Here is a 13,442-nt window from a genome sequence, read left to right on the forward strand (position 1 = left end):
TCTCTCTCTCTCTCTCTCTCTCTCTCTCTCACTCTCACTCTCTCTCTCTCTCTCTCATTCTCTTGCTCTCTCTTCGTCGTTTTGCGCTTTGTCTCTCGTTATTATCAAGTTACGCGACTTGTTTTCTCGAAAAAGTCTTAATCGGTCGTTTCTTACACAAGTGTTTACCGAGTTATACAGCTTCGCACACGTATCTGGCATTTCGCTGTTTCTCATATCAAACGACCTGTTTTTTATTGTATCTCCTAGTATTTTTGTTGTTGGTCGAGTTTGGTCGAGTTACAATCTTCACGCGCAATCGCAAAGATCAAGGAATCGCGATACATGTGTGCTTGCGAGGTGAATGTGTGTATGTGACTATATATGTATATAATTGTGGATTAATTGGGAGAGAGAGAAAGCGGCAGGCCGACGAGTCTCGAAAGTCTCCGAAAATCACCGTTGATTCTTTGAATAAAATCTATCAGATATTCCAAGCATTCTAGCTACATAATGACGTCATTAAAAATGACGTATATTAAAAAGAAAAAAAATATTTTATAAAGAGCCTAGAATATCGCGTCTTGAATAATTAAGAAGAATCTTTAATAATTTCTTTCTTTTCTTGCAGTAGCGAGGATCAATCACTTATTTGTCTTTTCATTCCACGATCACCACGATTTCCTTATTGTTCGTTCATGTTTTCTGGGTTTTCTTTTTCAGGGAGGAAACATACAGGATAGTCCATATGCCTTTTCCCTACGCGACGAGAGATCTGTCGGAGGAGAATCCGACATCGGAGATGGGCTACGCCGGCGGTGCGATAAAACGTAAGGTCGATGGTATGAAAAGGGAACGGCACAGGGGGAAAGATGGTCGCAAAGATGTCGGTGAATGCAAGGGAAGGGCTGCTGCGAAAAAGCGACACCGCGGCAGGCACTGCAGATGCCGGCGTCGGCGTCTGGAGTGTCGTCGAACTGGCAAGGTGCTTCCATGAAATGTCTCACGACATAGCTTGTTGTATTCTTCATTGACACCTTGCTCGTTGCTTGCACCATATAATCGCCTGATTGTAGTGATTCAACTGAATCTGTCTCGGTACTTACGATCAGGGTTGGGAATATTACTTTTTAAAAGTAGAGTTTATTTAACGTTATTGATTTAACGTTATTGGGAAATAGTAATTCGTTACTATCATCGTCAAGCTTGTACCAGATTAAGTATTAGAGATGAAGGATCATATAGAAAAAATTAGTTAATTCGTCAAGTTCTGATCTAATCCACAAAGTTCTCAATTTCCAATACTCTGAAATGCTTTCCATGTTCTGATATGATTCTCCTCATTTGGAAAAATGATTTGTTTCCGTTACTATTAAGACCTAGTTCCACAACCTTCAATTAACTTAACTGGCTGGTTATTCCACTGGACTTGATCAATCGCATTTGATATTAAGAAGAGTTAATCAGAATTAACCAATCACAATTGGAATTTAACCGGCAGTTAAAATTAAACGGATGTTGTAGAACTTGGCTTAAGTCCATATTCAGACTAGGTATTGGAAATTGAGGATTGCAGATTAAAGATTAGAATTTGACGAATTAACTAATGTACTAAATTGTTGTTTCAGGATTGTTTAGAAAATTAGTTGAAAAGTCTGAAACTGAAAAACTAGTCATCAAATTCTAAACTTTAATCTGCAAACCTCAGTACCCAATATCTAGTCTGATACAGACTTTACTCATTTGAAAAAATAACTCGTTATAGTTATTATCGTTACTCAAAAAATAACGAGTTCTTTCAATTTGTAATTTTCTGTTTCACCAAGGTTCTAAGATCTCTTTTTTTGCAATTGGCTGTCGCCTATTCGATATGCATGTGTTCTGCATGTGTAAAGCAATAGTAAAAGTAACAATTAACGTTATTTAAGAAAATGTAATTGCCATTACAGTTACTGTAATCGTATTAAAAAATATCTGTGATGTTTGCATTACTGTTATCGTTATTAAAGCTAGAAACACATGATGAATTGTATGCTTTTCGACATGCATGCTGATCGGCAACTTAGTTCACTGCACAGATCTTCCACGACAGTGATTCATCCAGTGAACTGAACTGCCGGTCAGCACGCATGCAAGAAGACATAAGATCGTTCATCGTGCGATTTTAACTTCACGAAAAAATAACGCTATCACCAAGTCTGAAAAGAAGTAACTTATAACGATAACGACGTTATAAGAAACACGTTATTTCTCAGCCCTGTTTACGACATAATTTATAAACTCGCTGTTGAAGACATCGGACGCATGTGACCGCCGTGTAACGTTCGCCCAATGCTTCTTTTGGTAGCTTAAGAATATCTTTGGGGTAAACATCACATATTACACGCAATCAAGAAATTAACGTGGCCTTCAAGGTTGTAAAAACACGCTTGATACGACGTGTTTTTGTTTACAATGTCGCGCAGTGCCTTATACTTTCTCGTGTTCGTTATATTTCGCCAACCTATATATTTTTGCATCCATAAGTAATCACGAATAAATCGTATTTGAATTGCGTTGTTGTGGATGGTATTGATTGATCTAATCTTAAATTTACGATCGTCTTGCAATTTCGTCTCTCTTTTAAGATATTATTCAGCCGATGAAACGGCCATATATCTTATAAAGTTTCTCGCCATTACTTCCCATGGCTCTGTTGGATTGTGATGTCAAAAACGAAAAATAACATGTTGGAAATTCTTGCGTATTATTTTCGAATAAAAATTTATTTGAATGAAAGAATACTTCAGATTATTTGAGCATAAAGTTTGCAAAATGCTCCGAAAATTATCCTTTTTCCTTGATAGTCACTAAATAGCTATAAAAGTTACATAATAAAATCATGAGAAAAAAGATAGGTTAAGAAAAAACATTGCATTTCACTTTAATTTTACAGCTACTTATTGACTGTCAAAGAACAAGGATAGTTTTCGGAACATTTTACAAATATGTACAAGCAATCTGAAGTATTTTTTGTATAAATATTTTTTATTTGAAAATAGCATGCAAGAATTTTGATCACGCATTTTCTCGCTTGTATTATCATCAATCAAAAGTTCTGCGGTGAGAGACCATAATATCATTCTTTGGACGATCCAAAGTATAAAATAAGATTTAAATTAATGGTGTCAATTCCGAATAATCGGATACTGGTACTGGTATGGATTACAGAATTGAACATATGGAAAATCTGCAAATAACCAATCCTTTCGGGTATTACTTCACCTAAAAATATATGATCTCATTCTTAACGGAATGTTCTTATATATAGCCTCAAAAAGATTCTTTTAAAACTAACAGGAAAATATTTTTACATTTAAAGTAAGAGTTCTACTTGCAAGATGTTATTTCTTGTAAGTCCGGGTGTAGTAAGTCTTTAGCCTTATACTATAAGGCCTATAATTTATGGCAAAAAACGTTTTCCGCGCTACTTTAAGTTAAAATTTGTTCAGCTCGCTTAAAACTTAAGGATTATGACTTTAGGTAACAGTTGGAAAACGTTTTTAATCAAAAATTTTGATTAAAAACGTTTTTAATGAAAAATTTTGCACCACAATTTTGTGCTTAGAGCATAAAGTTAAAGGCTTATACAAATTGTATACAAATTGTACTTTAACTTTAAATTCTAATTGTAAAACCAGACTAATCCTATATTTTAAGCAAAAACATTCATTAAAAGAATATTTCTCTTCTAATAAAGTGGAATATTTCTCTTCTAATAAAGTGTATTAAACGGAAATCTACTAAATATTATTCTAACTTTTTTTCTTTTGAATCAAAAGAAATATGTTTACTTGAAGCAGAATGCTCTCTATATGATATGAATGACAAGACAAGCAAAACTTATACAGTAAATAAAAGATGAAATTCTTCTAACTTCAAGAATATTGTGCTTTGAATATTTTTCTTTTAGTTTTAGAAGAATTTTCCTGAGACTATATAAGAATATAAAATCTCTAGGATTTAAAGGATTCTGTAAAGTATGAGATTATTTATTTTTTAATAATATTATGTATAAAAATATTCAAGTAAGGTCAACAAAAAATATAAACTTTACAAAATACTTGTTTTTTATTAAAGTATGTCACAATAAAATGAAGTAAAAGAAAAAAATTAAATAAAAGAAATATAATGTAATATCTGGAAAAATACTTTTTATTTATGTTAACTTTAATGTTTTCGTTCACCTTAACATTTTTATACGCGAATTGCCGAGGAAAATATATTTTTATAAAGAAATATATAAATATATAAAATTATAAAATATATCATATTTATTTATATATAAATAAATAAATAAATATATACATTTTTTTATTAAAAATATTTTTTAAAACATATGATTCTATAAAAATATCTTTCTGATTCTGAATATCTGGATAGTATCGAGTATATATATCCGTAAGTTTGGATACGCAGATATTTCTATATGCGGATTACACTGACAAAACTACTATAAATACTGTCTAATATATTTAATCTCTAAAGGACATATGATACCATAGAGTATCATTTTTTTGTTCATAAGCTATCAATCAAGTTAAATTAAAATCCTTTCTATATAAGATTTTCGCGATCGTTGATCGCGAATTTCAGATTAGAATTTCAAAATTCAAAACGATGGATTCAATATAGTGGATCCATATTATAAATTTTTATATTTTTCAAGTCAATGTACAAAAGAATGAAGGTTACAGGTTTTTGAGATCGCTGATCACGAATCTAAGATCAAAACTATAAAATTAAAAATAGCAGATTCAATATGGCAATTGAAATCAATGGTTTTTATGTGTGATAGTTTTGATCTTACATATATATAATTTTGACTTTAATATTTATTTAATTAAATAATAATAATTCCGACGTTAGATTCTGACGTGATTAGGGATTTCAGAAACATATAAGTACACATGTTTTAATGTAAATTGTCTGAGGAATACCAAAAATCAATATTTTAAGCCGTCATGTTATACCGTTTTGAATTTTAAAATTTTGATTCAGATTTTTGATCAATGAATCTGAAAAACTTTCTTATATAAATTTTAAGAAAATTTTATCAAAAAACTTTCTCGTCCTTTAGACGTTAATTTCTCGCATGCATTCGGCTCTCAATCGCTACCGCAGCGTAGTCTCGTAACCATCGAATTCTTTTATACATATACTGTTTTGTATATACCTAATAAATGATTAACAACATTAACAGCAACCTCAAACAATCAAGTCATAACACGTGCATTTTTGTCATTGTAGGTTTCACGCGGCGACATTAAGCCTCTAGATAACAAATTCGTGATGTCATCGGCGGTGGACAAGCCTACGTCGTTTTCTACCGTGTTGTAATGCGTCGCTGAAAACAATGCAATTAATTAGCAATCGTTCATCCTCCGGGGGATCCAGATTAAGAGACGTCTCCGAGAAGCGACAACAAGGTTTTCTCTTTTTGAGACCACTCATCAGTCATGCGGCGACTGTGTTGTCGCTAACTGTGTGTCGATCGATCGTGGTCCTTTCTTGGATTTCGGATTTGGAAGAATCCCCGATTTTGAGGCAGTAGTGAGGATCAATCGTCTCGCGACATTGAAGATTTCGGGGAGAGATTCACGGCGATCTTCCGACGCCTCCCTCTATCTCTTCTCAAAGAACTATTTTATCGATGAAAGAAGAAAAATTATTAGTGAAGTTCTTTTGATGATGATTTTGTAAGGGGAGTTAGTTACGAACTATACATACGGACGCAAATCGCGACGGACTTGTGTGTCGTGGTCCGAATAACGGACGTACAATCGGATCGTGATCTCGTAGAGAAATACTTTTTGTAACAAGTGATTCCGGTGTAAGCGCGCTTTCAGATACGAGGAACAGCTCGGCTCGAATACCCGCCGGTGATCCTAGTTGTATTGCCGATTGATGATCTCATTAGTATTAAAAAAAGCAATTTACGTTGCACTCGTTAGATTTTAGGCGAGTTATACAATTGATATACATCGACGAACGCGTACTTTATGGTCCGCCAGTGGAATGGATGAGGTCCAAAATGCGGAATAAGTAGATTTTAGTGAGGAGCCATAGGAAATACAGGATTCGGCGTAGTCGTAGATAGAAGTTTTATCGCACAGCATGTAACGACGCCTTTTTTAATATACATTCTTGATTTTTACTTACCGGACATCTTTAAATTTTCTGTTGACAACTGGATGTTAATAATAGCGATCAATAAACATTTATACGAATTAATCAATATATTCTTTATTTCATGACGCCTTTTGTTTTATATCGTGCAAATAAAAGAAAAGAAGAGCAGAGAGAAAGAGAGAGAGAAATCGCTTAATAATCTCAGGTAGCACAAGAAAATGTCTTCTTGAAATTATCCTGAGTCAGGGTTGCTTGCGCGAATAATTAGTTATTTCTTAATTAATTATCGTTTAATTGACCACTAGTATAAACCAATCCAATTGGGGACCAATTAATTGACAATTAATTTCAACAAATTCAGTCGAAGGTCGTTCATGATTGATGATTGATTTCAACGAATTCAATTAAAGATCGTTTAATTTATAATTTATATGAGCGAAAGGAATCTCACGGATTGTTCGATTAACGATTCAACTTGGCAAATTTAATTAAAGACTGTTTAATTGACAAATGATACGAATTCAATTGAAATTGTTCGATGACAATTGATATGATTAAAATTCACAACCAGACATTACTTAATACAAAGTTGACGATTTGGGTACAGAAATTTGGCATATTAAGGATATCATCTGACTTTCCTATGATTTTGACTTTTTCATGATTATTGGTTCTCGAGTTACAAAATTTCGACATTGGTGTGCATTAATGTGTCATATACAATCAGTTTAACTCATCTCGATTTCACCCATTTGTTCGCAAAATTTGTGTTTCTTGTGGGAAAGATCTGTTAATGCCACTAGATCGAGTCAATCAAATTCAGCATGTTTTCAATTTCGCTACTTGAAGGTAATTACCAGATTATGACTACGACGATTATAACGAAATGGTTTACATCTATTGTTCATGTAAGCTCCATTGCTTTATACATTTTTTTCTATTCCGAGGACTCTTATTTTTGTAAGGCCCATATTAATAGTTGTTAGTTAAAATCCCTCTCAACTAAGATACTCAGATTTTAGTTCAGAGTTAGATGAAAATTTTTGAGTTGAATCGCTATTACAGATATATAATGTCACACATATCATATAATTCAACTGAAAAATTTTGATCTAACTCTGAATAAAAATCTGAATATCTCACATGGGACAAGTTTTAAGCGACAACTATTAATATGATCCTAAATGTGACACATATGTTGAATAATTCTTTGTTTTCAAAAGTAATTAATATTTCATAAAATACAAATATGTCGTATGGAAAAGTATTCAGTGGTGTGCGTTTGTGTGTCAGCAGCACGCGCGCGACAACGCGTTAGTGCGGGCCGAGATCGGCGCACCGCGTCAGTGTTGGGATTTTGTAACTTGAGGACAAATAGCTATGAGAAAGACAAAATCATTTTACTTTTTACATGGTGTTCCCAACCATGTTTGATTTTCTGCCAAATCACCAACTTTGCACTAAATGGTATCTAGTGTCAATCGAAAATCCTTCGATAACAATTATTAAGCCACTTTGAACGAAAGAAATTCTAGAGTGATATTACAGCGCACAGGAATGCTTTGAAAAAAAAAACATTTTTGCGGATTTTATCACCTGTCAAAAATCCTATGACCTAATTGAAGATGGGTCTTACTTCTTCTGAGGGAGAGAAAACAGTCTTGTTTTGTGCGCGTGCTCTTTTTACATCGGAAGCAACTCGCGGTTTTATGAATAATATTCATATCTAGGACATCGTGGAAGATGTCGATGATTGAGAAGCTCTAAGTAGAAGCTGCGTTGAGGAAGACACTGGTTGTATCAATCGTTATCGAATGGTTTTCGATTAAATCGATTAAATTTATTAATATCATAATATCGTGAATTGGCCTTTAATTGAATTCGTTTTGAAATCAATTGTCACTTAAATATTCGTCAATTGAATTTGCTCGAATTAATCGTCAATTAAATGGGAATATATATGTTTGAATATATTATTACATTAAGAAAGATTTAATTGTCATTTATATAACTCTGTCTTGAATGTGTTCAAGACGTCTTGAGATACTTCCTAAGATATTTTAGAAACATTAGGAATGATTGGCGATCTTGCGATATTTGAGAATTATCAGATAGAAGAACGAACATAGACTGATAGAGTAATATTGTTTTATATTTTTCTCCAGTAGTAATAATTGTTATAATTTTGTTAACCCTATCTCTAAGAATCTTAAACGTGAGGAAAATTTACCTAGACTAATTTTTTAAACATTACCGTTCTTAGAAACATTTGTTTCGTGTGTGTTTTATTATAACTTTTTTTCAACTTTATTGAATAGTAAAAATATTAATAATAATGTTTCTCGATATTTTCTACATCGATTAAAAAAGAGAAGGTTTGAATTTCATTTTTCCGGAAGTTATAAGCAAATGAAAATTTGCTGCATAAAATTTACTCATGTCTAGGGTTTACGCAACATTTTTATGATTTATGACGCAGATTTTTTAGATTTTAAAAGTTAAGAAATTTTGATTTTGAGTTATCGCAACTATTACTCCTTTAAACACTATTTTCGCTATTTGGTGAGTTAACACATTAGATATAAATGTAAATAATGTGATTTTAGATTTTATTTATGTTCATATTTTGAAAGATACTAATTATGAAGAAGAAAAAAGAAGAGAATATTACATACACATACACACATACGCAGACATAAACTTTTTTCATATAAATTATTTTTTATTTTTGTAACATGTATTGTGGTAATGCAATCAATTTTGTAAGAGTATAGACATATTTGAGTTCCATAAATATAAATAATACATATCAAAAAGCAGGACTATAAATTATGGAAGAATATCAATATGTGTTTTTTGATTACAAAATTCTATTAGTAATTTTTATTATAAAATTCTCTCTCTCTCTCTCTCTCTCTCTCTCTCTCGATATAGGTACATCTATTGATTATTATAGGGATTATGTTAAGGGTGATTAATGCATACTCCCTTTCCTTACAGTTTTATGGTTCAGGAGGTTAAAAGCAGGAGAATGATATTTTCTCGTATAGCATGGAGAAGTAGACGGCGTAGATGCGCTTATTTCTATGTGAAATTTGATACGTTTGTAACAGTCGGTCTAAAAGACCATAACGCGCCCACTAACGTTAGTCTTTTATTTCTGCCGCGTCAACGTCGCTCGATGTGCCGCCGAAAGTCTATTGTCTTTTCGACATCATAGTTGGATGGACGGTTCTCTCTTTTTTTGTTGAATCAATAAAATTCTCAATAGCACGTGTAATTGGTGTATATATTCTTGATTCAATAGCGATATTATTAAAACTAATACTTGAATTATTGAAACAATACATAATGTAATAGTTTTAATATTGCCATTAAATCAAGAAGATTTATTCTCTATTCCTAAATTTATCAAATAAATTTTTAAGTTTATTAAATCAATGTTTAAGTTAATCAAAGCAAAATGAGAGAAGCAAGAAATTCTTATTTTATTTTATTAAACTAATAGAATGTCATTTCTTTCTAATGCAATTAAAATAAAAATATTATGATTTTATTTCTAATATATTCACATATGTATAAGTTTATTATGTTTCCTAAACATATCAAATATAGAAATGGTAAAGAGAAAAAAAGAGGGAAAAAAGAAGAAATAATGACATAAAATTATTTCCTTCAATTGTTATATTTCTTTTAATAATTGAATTGGTAATTTATTAATTATTATTTAATTATTATACATATATGTGCTTAAATATATTCCGGTCGAAATGATCGATACGCGCCCACTCCCGGGTTAATTAAAATCTACTAAAGTATAAAGAGGTTTGTGTTAACTTGTTAAAATTTTGGAATTTGTACGCCCGGTTATAATATCTGATTCCTAAAATTAGTTGCAAAGATTAAGAATTGATGAGGTCCCATCGGAAAGAGGAGGGCGTATTAGATGGCGACAGGACGCCGTGCGTTCTGGGACCTGCGTCTTTTTCGTTCTGGAGAGAGAAAAATATCGAGAGCGGTTTGCTAGGCCGGGACTCTTTTGTCTCACCACTGATTAGCGAACCGCGCAACGTAGGCACGAAGCGAGCTAGCGGCGATATTATCGCAAAACTAGATCATCTTTCATTACTCTCGTCTTTCTCGTGCTGCGTTTTGCGTAATTTTGAAAGGAAAAAGTTTTGGAAACTGGACAATATAAAAACAATAAATAAATATATAAATATACAAGCAACAATAAATAAGCAACAATATACTAGCTTAAACATCCCGCTCATATTTTTTGCTTATTTCTCGATAACTACAAAAGATATCGATGTGATTCAAAGAAAACAAATTTCTCCACAATTTATCCTGTCGGAATTCAGAGTTTACAATAATACTGATAATACTAATACTATAATAATACTATTAATAACAGTTCGTTAAAAAAGCCGTGGAAGCATGCGTACTTTTTGACGTCGCTGACAGCCTTTTTACTACTGATTGCTTTTTCGCGCATTTCTCGGCAACTACTAAAGATATCAAGGTGACACGAAGAGTACTATTTGCAATTAGTACCCTATTTACTATTTACATCTTACTGGAATTGGTAGTTATAATAATATGAATAATATCGGAAACTCGAAACATTTCGGTTCGAATCCCGGCTTAATAGTTTAGCGGAAACTCGAAACACTTCGGTTCGAATCCCGGCTTAAGGGAATACTGGAGCAGACAACAAACTTACTAAGCGTCGATAAAGTAGATGAGATTAAAACGATTCAAAACGTAGAAAATGTTATCTTTACTTGCCGATGGATACATAAATGCCTTTACACTTTCGTTATCTAGAAAATTGGACTTTTTCGATCTGGCGCATCGTTTCTCAGTAAGCGTGAATCGTGACTGTTAGTTAGATGTCGGTTCTTTCAGTAACTAATAATCACGATTCACGCTTACTGAGAAACGATGCGTCAGATCGAAATTCAATTCTCTAGATACCGGAAGTGTAAAGGCATTTATGAATCCTAGTGTACTGATTTTATGTATATATAGATAGAATATATTGATATATAACAAGAGGTGCATCAAGAGATGATACATATTACGATTGTTACGATTTCTTTACCTCGTCTTTGTTCAGTTATTATCGCCGTTGTCTAGATATTGTTTTTCATTATTATTACCGGTTTTTCAATCATCGTTATTCAGCTATTAACGCCTAAGTTGCTTTCTTACGTGTAGCAATAATTAAGCAATAATAGCAATAATTAAATAATAACCGAATAAATTAAATAAGAACCGAATAAAGAAGTAATAATACTCGAATATTAAATGGTAGTGATAATAATATCTGCTCGACAATCGTGTAATGATATCCGCGAGTGTGGATAATAAAGAAATAATGATAATTGAATAATCGGTAATAACAATACCTGGATAACGGCACTAACATAAACTCTAGACACCACAAAGGCTACGTAAACCGACCACCATAACGGCAAGCTCGAACCGTTGAGCAGCGCTGGAGGGGGGATACGCGACCGAGTCATATTGATGACCGGAACTATTTAAAATTGTTGCAAAGAGCTCTAGAACTTTTCAAGAGGGTATCAGAACTGCAAAAAAATGGCACATTTTGAAATATGGTGCGCCAAGTCTTGGCATTAAATACAACTTGGTCATTAAATACAAAAAATAGACTTTTAAAGAAATAGTTGATTTTACTGATTAAGTGCGCTTCGAGAACTTAGCGCACCTAATCAAAAAAACTATTTAAATTAACTATTTCTTTAGAGTTCCGGTTTGTTTTACAATAATTCTAGAGTTCTATATCATATATAACAATAGTTTTAAAGAAATAGTTGATTTTACTGATTAAGTGCGCTTCGAGAACTTAGCGCACCTAATCAAAAAAACTATTTAAATTAACTATTTCTTTAGAGTTCCGGTTTGTTTTACAATAATTCTAGAGTTCTATATCATATATAACAATAGTTTTAAAGAAATAGTTGATTTTACTGATTAAGTGCGCTTCGAGAACTTAGCGCACCTAATCAAAAAAACTATTTAAATTAACTATTTCTTTAGAGTTCCGGTTTGTTTTACAATAATTCTAGAGTTCTATATCATATATAACAATAGTTTTAAAGAAATAGTTGATTTTACTGATTAAGTGCGCTTCGAGAACTTAGCGCACCTAATCAAAAAAACTATTTAAATTAACTATTTCTTTAGAGTTCCGGTTTGTTTTACAATAATTCTAGAGTTCTATATCATATATAACAATAGTTTTAAAGAAATAGTTGATTTTACTGATTAAGTGCGCTTCGAGAACTTAGCGCACCTAATCAAAAAAACTATTTAAATTAACTATTTCTTTAGAGTTCCGGTTTGTTTTACAATAATTCTAGAGTTCTATATCATATATAACAATAGTTTTAAAGAAATAGTTGATTTTACTGATTAAGTGCGCTTCGAGAACTTAGCGCACCTAATCAAAAAAACTATTTAAATTAACTATTTCTTTAGAGTTCCGGTTTGTTTTACAATAATTCTAGAGTTCTATATCATATATAACAATAGTTTTAAAGAAATAGTTGATTTTACTGATTAAGTGCGCTTCGAGAACTTAGCGCACCTAATCAAAAAAACTATTTAAATTAACTATTTCTTTAGAGTTCCGGTTTGTTTTACAATAATTCTAGAGTTCTATATCATATATAACAATAGTTTTAAAGAAATAGTTGATTTTACTGATTAAGTGCGCTTCGAGAACTTAGCGCACCTAATCAAAAAAACTATTTAAATTAACTATTTCTTTAGAGTTCCGGTTTGTTTTACAATAATTCTAGAGTTCTATATCATATATAACAATAGTTTTAAAGAAATAGTTGATTTTACTGATTAAGTGCGCTTCGAGAACTTAGCGCACCTAATCAAAAAAACTATTTAAATTAACTATTTCTTTAGAGTTCCGGTTTGTTTTACAATAATTCTAGAGTTCTATATCATATATAACAATAGTTTTAAAGAAATAGTTGATTTTACTGATTAAGTGCGCTTCGAGAACTTAGCGCACCTTTTTTTAAAAGTCTATTTTTTTGTATTTAATGATCAAATATTATCCATTTATTATTCGAGTATTATTATTTCTTTATTCGGTTGTCATTCAACTATTTTTATTACATATTGGGAAGCAACTCCAGCATGATTTTATGATGATTTCCTTGCCTTGTCTTGCTGTCGTGTATGATTAATTGATACTACCGGACATTATTATACGGTTGTCGATCAGACATTATTATCATCAC

At 31.9% G+C, this 13,442-nt stretch overlaps 1 protein-coding gene across 2 annotated transcripts in view; it reads left to right on the plus strand.

Moving 5' to 3' along the window:
• Window positions 1–6,252, plus strand: part of LOC116847242 (bombyxin B-5-like) — a 10,027-nt gene extending 3,775 nt beyond the window's left edge. Inside the window, exons 2-3 of one of the 2 annotated variants that reach the window (XM_032822027.1) lie at window positions 703–964; window positions 5,269–6,252. In XM_032822027.1, the coding sequence (XP_032677918.1) occupies window positions 703–964; window positions 5,269–5,358 (352 nt within the window). In that variant the 3' untranslated portion in view covers window positions 5,359–6,252. The remainder of the gene's footprint in view (window positions 1–702; window positions 965–5,268) is intronic. The other variant, XM_032822028.1, reaches the window with a different exon arrangement.
• Window positions 6,253–13,442: the final 7,190 nt, after the last annotated feature.

The sequence above is a fragment of the Odontomachus brunneus genome, unplaced genomic scaffold (genome assembly GCF_010583005.1).
Source record: "Odontomachus brunneus isolate Ranch 3 - 2012 unplaced genomic scaffold, Obru_v1 Obru_scaffold_075, whole genome shotgun sequence".
Taxonomy (NCBI): Eukaryota; Metazoa; Arthropoda; class Insecta; order Hymenoptera; family Formicidae; genus Odontomachus; species Odontomachus brunneus.